Source organism: Ctenopharyngodon idella, chromosome 2 (genome assembly GCF_019924925.1).
Source record: "Ctenopharyngodon idella isolate HZGC_01 chromosome 2, HZGC01, whole genome shotgun sequence".
Classification (NCBI taxonomy): domain Eukaryota; kingdom Metazoa; phylum Chordata; class Actinopteri; order Cypriniformes; family Xenocyprididae; genus Ctenopharyngodon; species Ctenopharyngodon idella.
The window spans coordinates 20,468,083-20,488,323 of NC_067221.1; the positions used below are offsets into that span (position 1 = coordinate 20,468,083).

General features: G+C 41.9%; 2 protein-coding genes across 3 annotated transcripts in view; both read right to left on the bottom strand.

The window, feature by feature from the left end:
- Positions 1 to 163: 163 nt before the first annotated feature.
- Positions 164 to 5,989, bottom strand: dynlt5 (dynein light chain Tctex-type family member 5). Its single transcript, XM_051913954.1, has 5 exons — positions 5,347 to 5,989; positions 5,044 to 5,187; positions 4,849 to 4,940; positions 1,312 to 1,436; positions 164 to 1,119 (listed from the first exon to the last, which is right to left on the bottom strand). Exons 2-5 carry the CDS (start codon positions 5,154 to 5,156, stop codon positions 916 to 918), a joined length of 534 nt encoding a protein of 177 aa, XP_051769914.1. The 5' UTR covers positions 5,157 to 5,187; positions 5,347 to 5,989; the 3' UTR covers positions 164 to 915.
- A 2,162-nt stretch (positions 5,990 to 8,151) lies between these two features.
- sgip1b (SH3GL interacting endocytic adaptor 1b) overlaps positions 8,152 to 20,241 on the bottom strand; it is a 39,837-nt gene continuing 27,747 nt past the window's right edge. For both annotated transcript variants that reach the window (XM_051913645.1, XM_051913654.1), the window contains 2 exons: positions 12,080 to 12,244; positions 8,152 to 11,530 (listed from right to left, as the gene is read on the bottom strand). In XM_051913645.1, the coding sequence (XP_051769605.1) occupies positions 11,508 to 11,530; positions 12,080 to 12,244 (188 nt within the window). In that variant the 3' untranslated portion in view covers positions 8,152 to 11,507. The remainder of the gene's footprint in view (positions 11,531 to 12,079; positions 12,245 to 20,241) is intronic.

Below are 20,241 nucleotides of genomic sequence, written 5' to 3' on the forward strand. Positions count from 1 at the left end.
CATTAGGACAATAAATCATTTTATTTTTTTTTGTCAATAAAATTGTCCAATAAATACTTGCCAAACAATAACAGTTGAAACAGTTAATAACTGAAAATACTTATATATATATATATATATATATATGTTCTCAAAACAAATCAATAATAGTAAACAAATGATATGATAGATGAAGACAGATTTATTGACTGAGGTATAAAATACAATGAGGTATTAACTGATGACATTTCAACTCAATGCATGGAAAGAGATTTATATTTTCAATTGTTTATATGAGGTAAAACGTTCTCTTGTTAAGACAACAGGCATTAAGTTATGTCCAACATGTGCTTCTATAATATAAAAATAAGAATTAAATAGCATCACAGGCAATAACTTCAGAATGATCGGAGAGCGTACACAGTAGTGGCCAAAAGTTATGTCCGGAGGGGATATTTGTTTTTAAAGTCTTTTCAAGTTTGATTAAGCCATCAAAATATGAGGAGAATATATTTTATATATCTTTAACAATTTTTTTATAATATTTGAATAAAGGGTAAAGATGTCAATTTTCCTAGTCCGGACAGCATTTTTGGCCACTACTGCATGTGGTGCTCACAGGCTCGCTAAATTCACTAGTCACTAACATCGAGCTGACATAGACTTTAGTCAGGACGCTATATTGAATTTAACAAAGACGCATTATAAAGGTCCTAGATCACATCATTTTCACAACTCACAACTTTCAAAACTATTTAATGGAGTTTTTGTCTACTGAAACTTTTTTGGAAAGACGTATCGTCAGCTGAACAAGCGGCGTGTTGTTAAACAGTACAATCCATTGAATGCACTCTATTCTTTCCCTCACAGCCTTGGTTTAAATCTTGTTAAAAATGAAATATGGCAATGCCCTGACTAAGGACTATTCTTGCAGACTCATTCAAAATATACACCATAGACAGTAGCGGCAGCAAAGAGTGAGCTGTTTTTGAAAGTATGCGAGGAGAAATTGTCGTGTGTCTCGTCCCACAGGCATCTACTCCCCATGCGTATGTTCTGGTCTCTGATCTGACCAATGCTGATGATGACTATGAACTTATAGCGAGGAATCATCAAATCTTTAACTCTGGCCTTGACAACCTGAAATTACAATAACAACAAAGATTTCAGCAGCCCAAACATTATATATTAATTCAATACGTATGCATGTTTATATATTTATAATATATTTATAACTTGCATATACTAAATAAAATGTGAGCACAATGTTAAATTTATTGATTTGTCACGCAATTAATTCAAAGCGAGAGATTTAAAAAAAAATAAACCAACCTCAGAGATTGTTTTGGTCATCTGCCTGCACAACTCGGGTTCATATTTCTCCTCCTGCAGATAGCTGGTCAACACATCCTTCAGAATGTCTTTCACTGTTATCACTGGGAAACGTCGCGTGGGGGCTGCTTGAACATTTACTATGCATTACTGATATAGAACTGGTAAAATGCACATGGCAGTAAATGTTTTATTAAATTTTAATTCAAGTCATGAAAACAGTTTTTAATTTTTTAGATTTGGTTAACAATAATGACCCTGCACCATAGTGTGTTTATTTACACACAGGAAGGAAATTAACAGCATACCTCACAGAATTAAAACAAAAGCTAAAATTAGCTAAAGTCAGCCATTGCTCAGAGAGAGATTCACAGTGAGCTTATGGGGGTGTCAGCATGATTCATTTTGATATTTTTACCATCTTTTGAAATGTTGACATTATTAAAATGATTATGTTTAGCAGACAATTCCTTAAAAAAATTCCCAAAATCCTTTGCTAATATTGATGTTTGAGCTGTTGTTTTACCACCAAACATGATCAATAACTACTTGGAAGATTAGTTAGATTAATTTAGGAATTGGCTTTTGTTAAAGGGAATTATCAAAGACTAACAATGGAAAGTGAAACTGAAGACAGAGAGGAAAACCCTATAAATAAATAATCAATTAAAACAATATTTCCAAGAAAAATGAAAATTCTGTTATTAATTACTCACCCACATGTCGTTCCACACCCGTAAGACTTTTGTTCATCTTCGGAAAACAAATGAAGATATTTTTTATGAAATCTGAGAGCTTTCTGTCCCTCCATTAACAGCCTACGCAACTACCACTTTCAAGCCCTAGAAAGGTAGTAAAGGCATCATTAAAGTAATCCATGTGACTCCAGTGGTTTAACCTCAATTTTATGAAACGATGTGAGTGCTTTTCATTTGTGCCAAAAAACAAACAAACATAATTTACCACTTTATTTACAAATTATTGATCTCCAACACATTCACGCAACAAAGTCTGCTCTCAAGTCAACACAACACGCATGCGTCATGGTGCTTTGGTGAAAGCGTGTTGCAAATTAATATTTTGTAAATAAAGAGGTAAATTATTATTATTTGCACAAACAAAGTACTTGTGTCACTTCATAAAACTGAGGTTAAACCACTGGAGTCACAAGGATTACTTTTATGATGTTTTTAGACTCTTTACTACCTTTCTGGGGCTTGAAAGTGGTACACCAGACGCGACCGTTGTCGTGACCATTGCAGCTAAAAGCTGTCTACACTGAACGCGACAAACCGACCATTGCAAAGCACTTGGACTATGTCAGAAATAGAACTGGGAATCCGTTTACTGTCGGGAATTTGTTGTGTAGCATCGTGCCGTGCCGCATCCAGCGCAGACAATATCACTGATTATAATGGGTTCTATCGTCATTTGACGCATCGTGTCACGCCGCTCGCATCCGGTGAGATACAGTGGTAGTTGTATAGGCTGTCAATGGAGGGGACAATTCTCTCAGGCCCTGTTTACACCTGGTATTAAGATGTGGAGAAGAGAAGAGAAATGGACAACGCTAAATACATGTGTAAATGGGGTCTAAATCATTTTGAGCTTGTCCACTTTCGATCATCGAAAACGCATTTGACCGGATTGCTTTCGTAGTGTAGATACTCATGTGGTCGAATGTGTTCAAACAGCCACTAAAGACTGCCTACTCTCCGCCAACTCACCTAATGCATTAACATCATGGGAAGTGCGCTAGCCAGATGAGATTTAAACTTTGTTGACTGAAGACCCAAGTTTGCTTTGAAGACAAATACGTACCAAGCACAATGTTCTCTCACCATTCCTGATTTCTAACATGCACTCAAAGTGTTCAGCATGGTCTATCAGAGCAGAAACAAAAGCTGCTGCTCTCCGTGTGTTTTTCAGTCATCTCCGGGCACGTGTATGTGTCTGCCCTGACTACTTGATCTTACAGTTTTTCACAATTGCTAAGACACTAAACTCCATTCTCTGAACCAAATTCTCAAAGGCCTAAACCCATTTGTCGAATAAATCACTCTCTCTTCTGCAAAGCCTTAAACAAGTTCAGGCAGTTAGACACCATTTGCAAATCTCATGGACTCTTTTTCAAAACTCTAAATACATTCTCACTCACTAAAACACATTTTGCACAGTGATGCACTGGTGTTGCAAAACAGTAAACACAAGCGGCAAAAGTTAAACACAACAACAACACAGTTGTCATTGTTTAAACATAACGGCTCAGAATTGTTCACACTTCACAATTGTTTACAATTGTTCACACAATTGTTTCTAATGATGTGATCAAACCAACTGTACAAAATATAAGCCAGCTCAGAGTACACAGGTGCACTGATTGTTGATATCAACAATGGATGGAAACTGAGAGGGAGAGGAGGAAGTTTATGTGTAAGAGGTGGTGGACAAGGAGGAAGAGCAAGGTGTGGAGAGTGTGGTTAAGGCAGGATCTGGCACACCAGAGGGTTTTTCCCTTTGCCTGGCAAGAGACAACATTGCTTGTGATGTGGACAAAGTCTCAGGCTGGACCCAACATGAAGACATGATACTGAGGCAGAATGAATCTCTCATTGTCCTTGATTTTGCAGTTGCACAACTCTATTGAGTGCACTGTAACATGCTTTTCATTTAGAGTTTTCTTTGACCTTTTGCATTTGGGCTACTGTATTTTTACAGTATGCAAGTTCTGAATAGACATTCAATACTATACAATATTCAATATACTTGCAGTACACACAGTATACAATATATTCACATTATATTCACCTTAGTTGCAATTACTATACTTTTTTACGTAATTGCAAATTTTACTGTTTACTGTTTACAATATACTTTTTTTTTTTTTTTGCCATGTTCTCCATTGTTCTATGTAGTGTCTAATGAATGATCGGTAGTGTTTATATTGACTGGCTGTGTTTATGATCTGAAAGTACAGGTGAAATGGTTTTGAGCTGATTGTTTGATTTTGCCAGAAGAGTCAGGGGTTTTGTGTTTAATGTTTTGAGTAAACAGAAATGTGTCTTAGCAATTGTGAAAAACTGTAATACCAGGTGTAAACAAGACCTCAGATATAATTAAAAAGATTTCCATTCGTGTTCCGAAGATGAACGGGTTTGGAACAACATGAGGGTGAATAATTAATGACAGAATTTTCATTTTCATTTCACCCTTTAAAACATTTTGATTAAAGAAATGGGAAAAATAAGTAAAAAACATATTTCTTAATAAATACAAGTATACCGAAACTATGAATTGTGATAAATTCATATTCCATCCAATATATTACGACAATACAACAAAGACATGAAAATATACTGCATAACAGGAATTACCCTCTCGTGTGAAATAATTTTGGTGGATTTAATAGTGACTATCATTTGTTTGCTGAGATTAGTATCTCCATAACAGTCATTACATTTATATTTAACCATTTAGCAGACATTTTTATCCAAAGCGACTCACAAATGAAAAGAGACTCAAGGAAAAGATACTCACTGAGCCGATAGGTGTTTTCCATTTGCACTGTAGGTCGTGGAATATCATCATGATGTCCAGGCTCTTCCATGTAGGACACAGTGCTGATAGAGCTACAGAGGAAAACATGATCCATACTGTTATACTTACACTTTTTCTTTATTAATATTATTTTGTTATGTGAGTTGATAGGTGTTAAGGAGTAACATAACTCACTCCTTAGTTTTGCCAAAAGTGTCTTTAGCTCTGACTTCATGACTGCTCAGAGAAGACACACTTCCACGTTTCTTCAGCAAACGTGCTGCTTTCTCTTTCGCTAAATCAGACATTTTGCGGAAAATCGACTGAATTGTATCAATTCTACGGAAGACACAAAAAAGACATTTACATTTACATTGGTAAAGCACTAAAAATGTATTCGTTTATTAAACTCTTGTTTCTCTTGATAGAATATATATGGTAATATAAGCTAAAACACTTATAGGCTACATAACTTTAATGGCAGCAAAATGCACTTACCACTTAGATGCGTCTGTTCCACAAACCGGAAATGCTCAGGACCGTCACAGGCTTGTTGACAAACGTTGCCTTGACAACAGTGGATTTCATTTTCACTTTGGGTGGTATCAGTACATATCTATGGCCATCAGGCTCTGGGTAGCATATCCTGCCAGCGATATTACTAATTCTATGGCGAACATATGTTTAAATTATTGTAATGCTGACTTTGCTTGGTCACGTACGTGACCTAATTAGTGTGCATAAGCAAAAAAATATTTATAGTGCGATTTCGTGTGAATTCGGATTAATCAAATAGTTGAACAACGCTGCCTTCCTGTGGTCAAATTTCTAAAAGCTTTTATGTTGAACAGTTCAGATTATACACTATTTGATAAAAATGTGGATTTTGTTAATTAATTCAGAGGAAACAAAACTAAACAATAGTTTATGTATTTCTATTAAACTCATGGTGTTGACTATAGTTTGCTATACTTCTAAAATTTAAGAATATATACTGGTATTTTTTTTTTATCCCTGCAACAAGAAATACAAAGTTCTTATTTGCAAGAGGTTTAGTTTAAAGGGTTACATCACCCAGAAATGAAAATAATGTCATTTATTACTCACCCTCATGTCGTTCCACACCCGTAAGACCTTCATTCATCTTCGGAACACAAATTAAGATATTTTGGATTAAATCCGATGGCTCAGTGAGGCCTGCATTCACAGCAATGACATTTCCTCTCTCAAGATCCATAAAGGTACTAAAAACATATTTAAAACAGTTCATGCGAGTACAGTAGTTAATATTATAAAGCGACGAGAATATTTTTGTGCGCCAAAAAAACAAACAAAAACAAAATAACGACTTTTCAACAATATAGTGATGGGCCAATTTCAAAACACTGCTTCGGAGCTTTCCGAATCGAATCAGTGACTCGGAGCGCCAAAGTCACGTGATTTCAGCAGTTTAGCAGTTTGATAGGAGATCCGAGTCACTGATTCGATTCGTTAAGCTCCAAATCAGTGTTTTGAAATCGGCCCATCACTATACAGGTGCTGGTCATATAATTAGAATATCATCAAAAAGTTCATTTTTTTATTATAAATTATTTTTAAAAATGAAACTTTCATATATTCTAGATTCCCTACATGTAAAGTAAAACATTTCAAAAGTTTTTTTTTTTTAATTTTGATGATTAGAGCGTACAGCTCATGAAAGTCCAAAATCCAGTATTTCAAAATATTAGAATATTTCCTAAGACCAATCAAAAAATGGATTTGCAAAACAGAAAAGTTCAAGTTCTTTAAAGTATGTTCTTTTGTGCACTCAATACTTGATCGGCAGGACATATTACAGCAAATGATTTGCTCCTAGCACAAATTACTGCATCAGTGAAGTGTGGCATGGAAGTGATCAGCCTGTGGCACTGCTGAGGCACTATTGAGCCTTCAGATCATCTGTATATTGTTGGATCGACTGTTTCTCATCTTTCTCTTGAAAATATCCCATAGATTCAGGTCAGGCATATTGGCTGGCCAATAAAGCACAGTAATATCATGGTCAGCAAACCACTTGGAAGTGGTTTTTGCACTGTGGGCAGATGCTAAAGTCCTGCTGGAAAAGGAAATCAGCATCTCCATAAAGCTTGTCAGCAGATGGAAGCATAAAGTGCTCCAAAATCTCCTGGAAGATGGCTGCATTGACTTTGCACTTGATAAAACACAATGGACCAACACCAGCAGATGTCACAGCCCCCCCAAATCATTATTGACTTCAGAAACTTCACACTAGACTTCAAGCAGCTTGGATTCTGTGCCTCTCCAGTCTTCCTTCAGACTCTGGGACCATGATTTCAACATGAAATGCAAAATTTACTTTTATCTGAAAAGAGGACTTTCGACCACTGTTCACTGTCCAGTTCTTTTTCTCCTTAGCCCAGGTAAGATGCTTCTGTCGTTGTCTCTGGTTCAGAAGTGGCTTGGTAGTCCTTTTCCTGAAGATGTCTGAGTGTGGTGACTCTTGATGCGCTGACTCCGGCTTCATTCTACTCATTGTGAAGCTCTCCCAAGTGTTTGAATCGGCTTTACTTGACAGTATTCTCAAGCTTGCGGTCATCCCTGTTGCTTGTGCACCTTTGCCTACCCAATGTCTTCCTTCCAGTCAACTTTGCATTTAATATGCTTTGATACATCACTCTGTAAACAGCCACCCCATTCAGTAATGACCTTCTGTGACTTACTCTCTTTGTGGAGGGTGTCAATGATTGTCTCCTGGACCATTGCCAAGTCAGCAGTCTTCCCCATTAGTGTGGTTTCAAAGAACAAGAGATACCCGGAATTTATACTGTAGGGATGGTCATTTAATGAAACTCAAATGTAAATATTCTAATATTTTGAGATACTGAATTTTGGACTTTCATTAGCTGTACGCTCTAATCAACAAATTAAAAAAAAAAAACTTTTGAAATGTTTTACTTTACATGTAGGGAATCTAGAATATATGAAAGTTTCATTTTTTAAAATAATTTACAATAAAAAAATGAACTTTTTCACGATATTCTAATTATATGACCAGCACCTGTATTGTTGAAAATCTTGAGAGAGGAAATGTCAGTGCTTTGAATGCAGGCATCACTGAGCCATCAGATTTAATAAAAAAATATCTTAATTTGTGTTCCGAAGATGAATGAAGGCCTTACGGGTGTAGAACGACATGAGGGTGAGTAATAAATGACATTATTTTCATTTTTGGGTGAACTAACCCTTTAAGTGCATGTGCATATATTGTGTTAGTGACAATGACTAACAAGAAGCCAAGAATGTTAAACATGAATTTCTTGATTTTATTTCCAAGACATTACATTATTTTCACTTTTGATATATTTAGCATTTTCAGTCTCTATATTCTCTTAAAATCTGGGGAGAGTTTATTCTATGCATGAAATGTTTGCATATTCCATTTTCTGAACAATGAATGAACAAGATGCAAGTTAGCTGACAAACACAATACCACAACATCAGTGGGATAAAAAGTAATAAATACATATTTTATAAAATGAGAGATGGATCATGTTTTAACTAGAATGAACCATCCGCAAGCAGCAGTTGTCTATCCATCCCTCCACTTTTAAGGTCAGGTAAGGCCTCCAAACCACTGAAATAAAGTAAACTTAATTAATGGCAGAAATAATGTGTCACTTAACTAAAACCAGATTAGCCAAAGCACATAACTGAAGGTTATCCAGGAACATTGTGTATATTCCCAAACTATATCTCTATGACTAGAGATATTTGAGGCTTTTCTAGTGAAAGTTTCTACACACTTGAATGGATAATCTCACAGTTTTAAAGGCAATGATCCACATTGTATGAGTCTTGTGACAAAGTCTCAGCAAACAAAAAACATGTAGAAAAAAGATGAGCATTTCCTTACTTACCAAAATATGTGAGTTGACAACACAATACAGTAAAGGAAGTGATAAATGAAAGAATGTGATAAATGTTCTTCTGTACTAGTCCAATAAAATGCTGTTTCTTTCCCTTTTTTGAACAATAAAACAGTCTAGTGATTGTTCGGAATCCATTACAAACCACAGAACTAGGCATAAAATAAATTAAATGAATTTTAAACATTAATAAATAAAAATAAAGTGCCACCATGAACTTTAAATACTAACAATAAACTGACATGAAATCTGTTCTATGACAAGACATAGAAATCATATCCATTTGGATACATGTTTAACAATTTCTATCTTACATTTTTACACATTATCTTTAAATATTGCTACAGTACAATGTTTTGGGAAAATAAAATCCACATTGTGGAAAACCAAAAGGAAAATAGGTTATATTTGACCAATTCCTTAAATTTATTTCACCATAAGGAATTCTGCATCCCTGACACAAATGGAGTTTCATTTTCCTAAAATGTCTAAATAAATAAATGTTTTAAAGAAACTGAGAAAAAAAAAATTAAGTAGGCATCACTTTTTGCATTAATTATGAATGTCATAGTCAAATCCATGTTTAAGCACTTAATTTAACAAAAGGGCTACAGGCCAACTAGACAGTGATGCATCCTAACATGCCTTCACCAATAACATCAAATCAACATTAACACTGACGCAAGATGATACGGAACAGATTATTCTGTGTGGAAGCATGTCTCTGTATTTCACATCATTTTACAATAAGGGTTAATTCACTAACGTCAGTTGATGGTTTAGGCATCATAAACTAATAATGAACAACATTATTAACACCATTATTAATCTAGGCATGATTAATATGTTAATTCATAAATTTACTATTATAGTTAATTCATATTTGTTCATAATACATTAGTTATTTTTTCTGCTCACAATGTGTGGGGTCAGTATGATTTTTTAAAAATGATTTTGAAAGAAGTCTCTTATGCTCACTAAGGGTACATTTATTTTATCAAAAATACAGTAAAAACTGTAATATTGTGAAATATTATTACAATTTAAAAGAACTCTTTTCTATTTGAATATATTTTAAAATGTAATTTATTCCTGTGATGTCAAAGCTGAATTTTCAGCATCATTACTCCAGTCTTCAGTGTCACATGATCCTTCAGAAATCATTCCAATATGCTGATTTGCTGCTCAAGAAACATTTATTATTTATATTATTATTATTATCAATTGAAAACAGTTGTGTTGCTTAATATTTTTGTGGAAACCATGATCATTTTTTAGGATTCTTTGATGAATAGAGAGTTCAAAAGAACAGCATTTATTTGAAATAGAAATCACAACATAAATGTCTTTACTGTCACTTTTGGTCAATTTAATGCATCCTTGCTGAATTAAAGTATTAATTCCTTTAAAAAAATAAATTTTGAACTTTTGAATGGTAGTGTATATGCAGAAATTACCATTAACCTAGATTAAAAAAGGCTGTAACAATATTGTTGTTAGTTCATGATATACCTAAAGCCCGGGACACACCAAGCCGATGTCAAAGAAATAGTGGCAACGAAAGCTAAAAGCTGTGTTGTCGCCTCACGTCGGCTGCGTATCGGCCAAACAGCTGCGCTTGAACACACCAAAAGGACTACTAGTGACTGTTAACTAGCACATGCATTCTGCGCCTGTATGTAAGGAAATAACTCTACATCAGCAGGCATCAATAGTCTATTTTCATCATTCAAAAAGGGAAACCGAAAACAGGACTGCAGATATAACGTACAAACTGTAAACAAAGCAGCGCTTGCTTACCATTTTAAAGATCAATCACGCTGATCCTCTTCTTCATTCAAGTCGGCTCATGTTATTATGAACATTTTCACGCATTGGAATGCTCGGGTAAGATGATCTAACAGCCTTCTGTCCTTACCGTCTCGACTTCTTTGCTCACGTTCATCACTTTTGCTTTTATTCTCGTGCACTGATTCTCGTTCACTAAGCTGAACAGGCAATCAGAGTTCTCTCTCACATCGACGGTGCTGACGCCGATTCAACATGCTGAATTGCCCTCGCTCCTCACCCCGCCCTCCCTCCTCAAAAAAAAACAAAAAAACAAACCCTGATGGCATCCGACTAGATCCAACAAAAAACTAAGCCGACCGACAATCAAAAACGACCCAACATTGCTCGACAGCCGATTATTGGCTAGGTGTGTCTCGGGCTTAACATATCAACTAATGTTAACAAACTGAATCTCATTGTAAAGTGTTATCTGTAGCATTGTTTGGGAATTGAGACTTTATGTTAGTTAAATCAAATTGTTTAGAATCTGTCAAAATAACTAAAAGAAAACCAAACACTGCTGACATGTGTGTTCCTATATGTGAACCCTGGTATCATTACATTGTAATGTCACTAGGAGTGTTTGGTTTGGGTCAAAGAGAGAATGTGCAACAAGTGAAAAAGGAAACTGCCTTCTGCAAGAACCCAGCGGAAAAAGTCCACGTATTGCATTTGTCCTGAAGTTTTATCATATACACACAAAATATTTGCTAATATTCACATACACACACACCCACAGAACGCACTGATGATATTCTACACCAGACATTATAAGTGAGATTTTGAGTGCTGTACTTCTGGAATTTCGATAAAAACAATTTTTGAAAGTCTTTGTAGTGCCAAAAGAGCATCCTAACGTCCCACTCACAGCCCATCCAGTAGGTCGTCACTGCGGCCAGGTCAGTTGTCTGCCAGATATTTACCTGTGGAATACAAAACTACTGTATAAAAATAAACTCACGCTTTAACTAGTTAACCCTGGGTCATTCTAAACCCAGGGCAAACGGAATCCTGGGTTACCTTGCTTCACGTTTCACACTGCTCATAATTTACCAAGGGTTAACAATTAGTCCTTGGGATTTATAAACTGCCATTTCAAACTACATTCCTAAATCCTGTGTTAATGGCCTTAATTGAATAATTGTTGTGTCAGTGTCATTGATTAAACAAGCGCAGCATGCGACTTGTTTATATAAAATCTCTATATTATACTTTGCCAATTGTACTATCAAGTTTTTATTCCACACACTTGGCTGTCTGTCACCGCAAAAACTATGCTAACCCTGCTCCCGAGCAGGGTTTCATAACCCGTGTAAAAGCGGTGCTAACCCCGCATCTAAATACCCCTAATTATCCCTTTACCTGGGGTTAAAAGCGGGGTTTAGAACAACGATAACCCAAGGTTACGCACAGTGTGAAAAGCCCTTTTTGCTTCTTTGCAAGTGAACAAGCATATTTCTTAAAAGACGTACCTGCAGAAAACCTTTTTTTAACCAAGGATAGTCTGTAGCCTGAACCTACAAGTTGAAAATCACAGCCAGACAGAGTGCTGCCCTCACTGGTGAACTGCACTGCCAGCTGCGATGGTCTACTGGGACCCTCGGCTAACTGGAAGCGAGCCAGGAGAGCGCCAACCCCTGGCACACGGACACACAATGACAGGACAACATTACAGATATATATCCTATCAGAATATTTATTCACACTGTACATTTGTTAAAACTCATATTTACAACTGTATGAGGTTGATAACGTCTCGGTTACGTATGTAACCCTCGTTCCCTGAAGGAGGGAACGGAGACGTACGTCAGTAGTGACCGACGAATTGGGATATCGCTAGAGAGCCCTATCAGCTTCGAGTGAACTACAACAGGCCAATGAAGTTGGCGTGCGATATTTGCATAATGCGCACCGCCCCCACCAGGTGGTATAAATAGGGGAGCAGATGCAATCGCACTCTGTTTTTCGCTGAGGAGACAACCTAGTCTGCACTACAGCGAGGGTACAGCAACTGTGGCGACGGGACGTACGTCTCCGTTCCCTCCTTCAGGGAACGAGGGTTACATACGTAACCGAGACGTTCCCTTTCAGTCGGTCACGTTCGACGTACGTCAGTAGTGACCGACGAATTGGGATCCCAAATAAAGCGCCACAGTATGAACCCCTTCCATTGCCCAGCGCAAGCTCTAGCCACCCGGCGCACCAGTGGGACGGGGAAGGGGGCGAGCTTACGCCGAGAGAGTCTACTGCTGTTCCGATATACCCACTAAGTAAACTAGACTACACTGGGGAAGCGAACCCGTAGGGGACGCTGCGGAGACCACTACCCACCCGTAGGGGAGGAATTTACATGGAGAGTACACATATGGACTGGCCGTGGGCAGTACGCATATGGAGTCCCTGGGATGGCTCCACCTGGGTAGGGGGAGACTCATCTGACAGGTGACAGCAGAGCTGGCTCTGCTAGGGAAAGACACGGGCTCGCCGTAGGGAGTTGACCGTGGACAAATACACACATGGGACCGCTCACGTGGAGGGGTCACGACATGTGGAACCCAGCCAAACGTCAACGTCGGTGACGGAGGTTTGGCCTGGCATCAGACACTCCGCAATGTCCGAGCCGAAGGGGGAGGCGGAGGAACTCGACAGGGTTCGCCAAGCGGGGAACTCGACTGGAGTGAAAAGGATGCACGTATCCGGCCCAGGGGGCGGGAGTGGCATTGCAAGCCGACACTAGAACGGGCTCTTCGCGTCTACCGGCTGGTGGAAGCGAGTACACGGGAAGATACCGGTTCTACACGAAGGCTATAGAATCTAGCGAACGTGTTAGGTGTCGCCCAGCCCGCAGCTCTACAGATCTTTCAGCGAGGCGCCGTGCGCCAGCGCCCAGGAAGAGGCTACTCCTCTGGTGTAGTGGGCTCTCAACCTGAGCGGGCAAGGCACGCCCTGGGACTCATACGCCAGGGCGATGGCGTCCACTATCCAGTGGGCCATCCTCTGCTTGGAGACAGCCTTTCCCTTCTGCTGGCCTCCGTAACAGACAAAGAGCTGATCTGAGGTCCTAAGCTTCGCGTTCTGTCCACGTACAGGCGCAGAGCGTGGACGGGACAGAGCAAAGCTAGGGCTGGGTCTGCCTCCTCCGAAGGCAGCGCTTGCAGGTTCACTACCTGATCTCGAAAGGGAGTGGTAGGAACCTTGGGCACAATCCAGGCCGGGGTCTCAGGATAACGTGAGAGTCACCGGGCCCGAATTCCAGGCACGATTCGTCAACCGAAAATGCGTGCAGGTCCCCTACCCTCTTGAGCGAGGCCAAATGCAACCAGGAGGACGGTCTCTAGGGACAGTACTTTTAACTCAGCTGATTGCAAAGGCTCGAAGGGACGACCCCGGAGAGATGTAAGAACCAGGGTCAGATCCCAAGAGGGTACAGAGGGGGGCTGGGGAGGATTCAGTCTCCTCGCCCCCCTCAAGAACCTGACGATCAGATCGTGCTTCCCTAGCGATTTACCATCAACTGCATAGTGATGTGCGGCGATAGCGGCAACATACACCTTGAGGGTGGAGGGAGACAGCCTTCGCTCCAGGCCCTCTTGCAGAAAGGAAAGCACGGTTCTGACCGAACATGATCGGGGGTCCTCTTGGTGAGAGGAGCACCATTCGACGAACAGGTTCCACTTCAGCGCATAGAGGTTCCTCGTAGAAGGAGCTCCAGCGGAAGTGATAGTGTTTGCGACCGCTTGCGGGAGATCACTCAGAACCTCCGCGTCCCGTCCAGGGACCACACATGGAGTTTCCACAGGTCGGGACGCGGGTGCCAGAGAGTGCCCCGTCTCTGAGTCAGGAGGTCCTTCCTCAGAGGAATGGGCCAGGGAGGTGCTGTCGCGAGGAGCGTGAGGTCCGAGAACCAGGTCCGAGTGGGCCAGTATGGAGCCACTAACAAGACCTGCTCCTCGTCCTCCCTGACTTTGCACAGGAGCTGTGCGAGAAGGCTCACTGGGGGAAACGCATATTTGTGTAGGCCCCGGGGCCAGCTGATTGCCAGGGCATCCATGCCGAGCGTGCCGCCGGTCAGGGAATAGAACTGGCAGTGGGCAGTCTCCGGGGAGGCGAACAGATCTATCTGTGCCTCGCCGAAGCACTGCCAGATCAGCTGGACCACCTGGGGATGGAGTCGCCATTCGCCCGGAAGCGGAGGCTGCCGTGAGAGCTCGTCGGCTGCACGGTTGAGCACGCCTGGGACGTGAATGGCACGAAGCGACCTCAGATGCTTCTGACTCCATAGCAAGAGATGGCGGGCGAGTTGCGACATACGGCGGGAGCGTAGACCACCCTGATGGTTGATGTACGCAACGGCCGCAGTGCTGTCTGTACGTGCTTGTCTGTCAACAGCTCCTGGAAGCGGCCCAGTGCAAGACGTACTGCTAGCAACTCGAGGCAATTGATATGCCAATGCAGTTGGGGCCCCGTCCACAGACCCGATGCTGCATGCCCGTTGTACGTGGCCCCCCACCCCGTGGCAGAGGCATCTGTGTGGACCACAGCATGCCTGGACACTTGTTCGAGGGGAACTCCAGCCCGCAGGAACGAAGGGTCCGACCACTTGGTGAGGGTGCGACAGCAGTTCGGTGTCACGGGGACACGGAACGTACCGCGCTGCCACGCCCATCTCGGGACCTGGCCGCGGAGCCAGTGTTGAAGCGGCCTCATATGAAGCAATCCGAGCGGCATGACTGCGGCTGCGGATGCCATATGCCCCAGGAGCCTCTGAAACAGTTTCAGTGGGGCCGCCGTCCTGCGCTTGAGCGTACTCAGGCAGGTCAACACTGACTGGACGCGCTCCTCGGAGAGGCGCGCGGTCCAGGCGACCGAATCCAGTTCCCTACTGAGATAAGAGATCCTCTGCCCGGGGGAGAGTTTGCTCTTGTCCCAGTTGACCCGAAGACCCAACCGACTGAGGTGAGCTAACACCATGTCCCTGTGTTCGCACAACTGCTCCCGCGAGCTGGCCAGGATGAGCCAGTCGTCGAGGTAGTTGAGATGCGAACGCCCTGTTCCTTGAGCGGAACAATGGCCGCCTCCGCAACCTTCGTAAAGACGCGGGGCGACAGGGCCAGCCCGAAGGGTAGGACTTTGTACTGATATGCCCGACCCTCGAACGCAAACCGTAGAAGGAGTCTGTGACGAGGCAGAATCGAGACATGAAAGTACGCGTCCTACAGGTCGATCGCTGCAAACCAATCCTGGGGACGGATGCATTTGAAAATGCACTTCTGCGTAAGCATCTTGAACGGCAGCCTGAGAAGGGACCGATTCAGGACACGCAGATCCAGGACTGGCCGTAGCCCACCACCCTTCTTGGGTACAATGAAGTAGGGGCTGGAGAACCCTGACTCCAAATCGGCTGGAGGGACCGGCTCGACTGCATCCTTCGCCAGGAGGACAGCAATCTCCGCCCAGAGAACAGGTGCATTGTCCAGGGACACACGAGTGTAATGGACACCCCTGAACACCGGGGGACGCCGGGCGAACTGAATCGCATAGCCGAGTCTGATGGTACAAATGAGCCAGCGGGACGGGCTGGAAAACGCTAGCCAGGCTTCCAGACACCGAACCAGCAGGACCAAATGCACCACAGACATACCGGGCGTGGGGCAGCGAGGTAGAGTGCTGGGACCCGACTCGGACGGCATAGCGGCCCGTAGTGTGGTCAGACTCTGCAAGGTGGCAGTGTGAATGGGAGACGGCACGTGGGAGGCGGCCTCGACCAACACACTGGGACCTGCTGGCGAAGTGAGAGGGGGCTGAGAGTGGCGAGGTGGGGCCTCGCGCACTGCCAGCCACGCCCTCTTGGGACCTGGAGGGTTAGAAAACAGTTCTACTCCGTGGGCACCGCTGGTCTCCGGAGAGCCAGCGGCGGAACAAACCAAAATTCTCCACCCGGCCCTCCTCCGGGGAGGGAGCGATGCGGGCATCGTCTCCCGAAGAACTGTTTACCTCAGCTCCAGGTCACCCGTTTCTCCAGGACCGCTTCTCGCTAGCCAAGTGGCTTGGCTGCGGGTTGAGCGGGCTGGATTTTAGGCCAGCTTGTGAGATGAGAGCATCGAGAAAGCGTACTTAGACGATGACACACCTCTGCAAGGCTAGCCAGGGGTGTTTCCGGACCACCATGGTAGACATTGTCTGGCCAGGGGCCTGCGCTATGACTTGCATCATGCGTAGCTCAACCCCGACTCAGAACTACCCATATGCAATGAGTGCTTTGGCCTTCCACAGACTTGCCGGGGGCCAAGACCCATGCAGGGCAGAGGTGGTGTGCCCGTAGCACTGCCACCCCTCCACAGAGGGTAGTGAGAGAGAAAAAACTTTTAATGCAGATTATGACCCTTTTGGCGTTCCAACCAAAAAAGGCTTCCAAACTGCCAAGTTTTTCATGCACGTCCGGGCTAAGACAGGGGGCGGGGCAAGGCGAGTACGTGTCACACCACGCCCCCAGGGGCCCGGGAAAGCATGGTCGTTAACTCTGAATCTGATTCAGCATGAGCACATCACAACCGTGGGACGCTCAGCCTCATCTTCATGTCCAGAGCCCAACAACCCTCTCTCCAATGTAGCAGTCGACATCTGATCCCCTGCTGGAGCCCTGACTAAGATGCTAGGTCCCCCATGAGAAGGACTAGCAATCCACCCAGAAGCTACCAGCCATGTGAGAGAGTGAACGTGGTCGTCTAACTGAACGACACACGGCGCTGAGCGCCGACGTGGCCATGTTTTTACCAAACATAAACCACCCACGAACACAGTCATAACATGTTTGCGATGCATTAGAGGAGTGGGGGGCCCACGGAGATTGGCTCGGCAGGTAATGCCCCACTGTGATCCTCTGGTCACCCTGGCTTATTCACCAAAAGTAGTACTTTTCTGATTCAGAAAGAGAAACTAGATCGGGGAATAGGTAAGGGGACTCCACCTCATTTGAGGCACTCGAGTCTCGACCACGCATCTAGAGCGCCGAACAACGCGCTGGGTTGCCATGGCAACGCGCGCTGTCAGCCGGCAGCTCGACGGCACACGGCGCGCTGAGCGCTCAAGCCCTTACGAGAAAGGCAAGACGAACAACGCGCCGACGTGGGCATGCTCTCTTTTTTTTTTACAAGAGAATATGAACCACCCACAAACACAGTCTCAGCACGCTAAGCAGACATGAGAGAAAGTGATTGTGGCCGTCAGTGAGGATAGGAAACGACCGCCTCCAGAAACGCACAGACAGAATGACGTCTTGAAAAAGACGCAGTGTCTGTCTGTGAAGCTCTTTTAGAAGCTCTTGTTCTTTGTGCCGAAGCACACAGGGAACAGCCGCGATGTGACTGCAGGTACACTTTTCACTCCCTGAGTCACACATACAGAGGAACCGGCCCAAATCGCAAACCAACGGGGCAAATAATGCTGTGAAAACAGCAGTTGAGAGCTGTATAACAGCTCGAGAAGCTCACTCTGGGAAAGCTCGCGGCCTCGCTGTAAGGTGCCATAAAGCCAGCACTGTAGAACAAAAGCTCTTCAAAGGCTTGCGAAGTCACTCTCAGACTAACAGCAGGAACACACAGGTTGGCTCCGAAGCGAAAGACAGAGTGCGATTGCATCTGCTCCCCTATTTATACCACCTGGCGGGGGCGGTGCGCATTATGCAAATATCGCACGCCAACTTCATTGGCCTGTTGTAGTTCACTCGAAGCTGATAGGGCTCTCTAGCGATATCCCAATTCGTCGGTCACTACTGACGTACGTCGAACGTGACCGACTGAAAGGGAACAATGACTACAGCACACTACCTGTTTTATTAACTGGATCTGTGGAAATGATGCAGCATACGTGTGCTCTGGTCTTTTTTAAAAAACAAATATCATCTCTTCAACATTCCATTTAACTTGTTTGTCAACATTTAACCGTTTCCCTCAGACGGTGCAATGAAGTTTCTATAACTGTAAAAAGTGCCTAAATATTTAACTAGGCAAGCACTGAGTATATGATTTGTTGTTTGTTGCTAAACAACTAATTTCACTAGATTATATTTCTTAATCCATTTGAACATTATAGCACACCATATAGAGTGCTGCAGGGATGGCGTACTGGATTACTGTAGACCAACCCGGAAGTCAGCATCACCCTGGAACCATCGACAAATGGCAATGGGTTTTCAGGTGAATAAAAGCCTAAATTCAATCTGTTCATCATTTAAAGTGATTGTGTTTTTTCAGAAAATTTGGACTAAACCGCTCAATTCACATGGATTAGTTTCCAGGTTTTAGGATTCATTCCTGTAGCACTCTATACCTTTGTCACTGCAATTCATGAGCCATGAAACTTCCTGTCCCCTCACAGAATTCCTTCGTCATCAATGCCTGATCAAAAAAGTAGTGTGTTACCTAGTTAAAGCTTTTCTTGACCTGTTAATGCTATGCTAAGCTAGTTGGCTAAGAAACAAAATATGATGTGCAATTCGAAAGACATTAATTAACAGGTTCATGATTATAAATAAATACACAAAACAATATTTTCACCTTACAAATTTCAGATTTTCACCTTTTGCAGAACACAGAAGAAGATTGGACTCCATGACATTTTTAAAAAATATCTTATTCTGTCCCACAGAAGAAACAAAGTCATACGGTTTAGAACAACATAAGGGTGAGTAAATGATGACAGAATTCTTTTTTTTTTTTTATCCTATAAGCATTATGCAAGAAGCCCTTTTGGAATTTGGTTTCAAATATCATAAGGGTTTGTCAAGAAATACACGAAAAGATCATTTCCATTTTCAGTTTAGCTTTAGCTTTCACTCATCAGCATTTGAGTCTCTGCAGTGAACGGAGACTTTCATCTGCTCAGTTTGAAGAAAGAAAAGCAACTTGGACAGCCTTTCATCAATGATCTGAGCATCATGTAGCTGCTGTTTTTATTCTGCATTTTTGTTTTTTATTTTCGATTTAGAGCTGCCATAAAATCATGTATCTTGAATGGCATTTTATGTGCATTGAAATAGTATTAATTTACTGCTGTTTATACAATAGTGTTACTATATTTTAGTATTATTAAGCATTATTATTATTTTTTTGTTTTTTTTGTTTACTATTTATTGATATTTTTAGCTTTAAGTTTTCTATTTTCAGCCATTTAGTGCTTTTTATCCTTTTGTCATTTTTATTCAATTTTTAAATATTTAAAAAATTTCAAAATTTTTAAATATTTTTTATATAACTTTAATTGATTTTTAAGTCATTTTAGTACTTCAACTTCAACTTATTTATTTTAATTAATTGCCCAGGCAACATTTCTAGTTTTCCTTTAAGCTTTTTAAGTTTAAGTTTTAATATTCATTTTAATATTTACATTTTATTTTAATTCAGCTTTATTTCCATTAGCAAAAACAATTTTTAATAGTTTTAGTTAAGAATAACAACAGTACTTGTTATACAGTAGCCATTCTTTTGAATACATTATATAGATTGTGTCAAATGTTGCATTGTTTACGATATATATCAGCTGCTATTGGATATTTAATTGTACAAGCTCATTTTCCCTATTCTTCATAGTTTTTTTGTTGTTGTTGTTGTTTTTTAAAGCTGCTATAGAATCATAT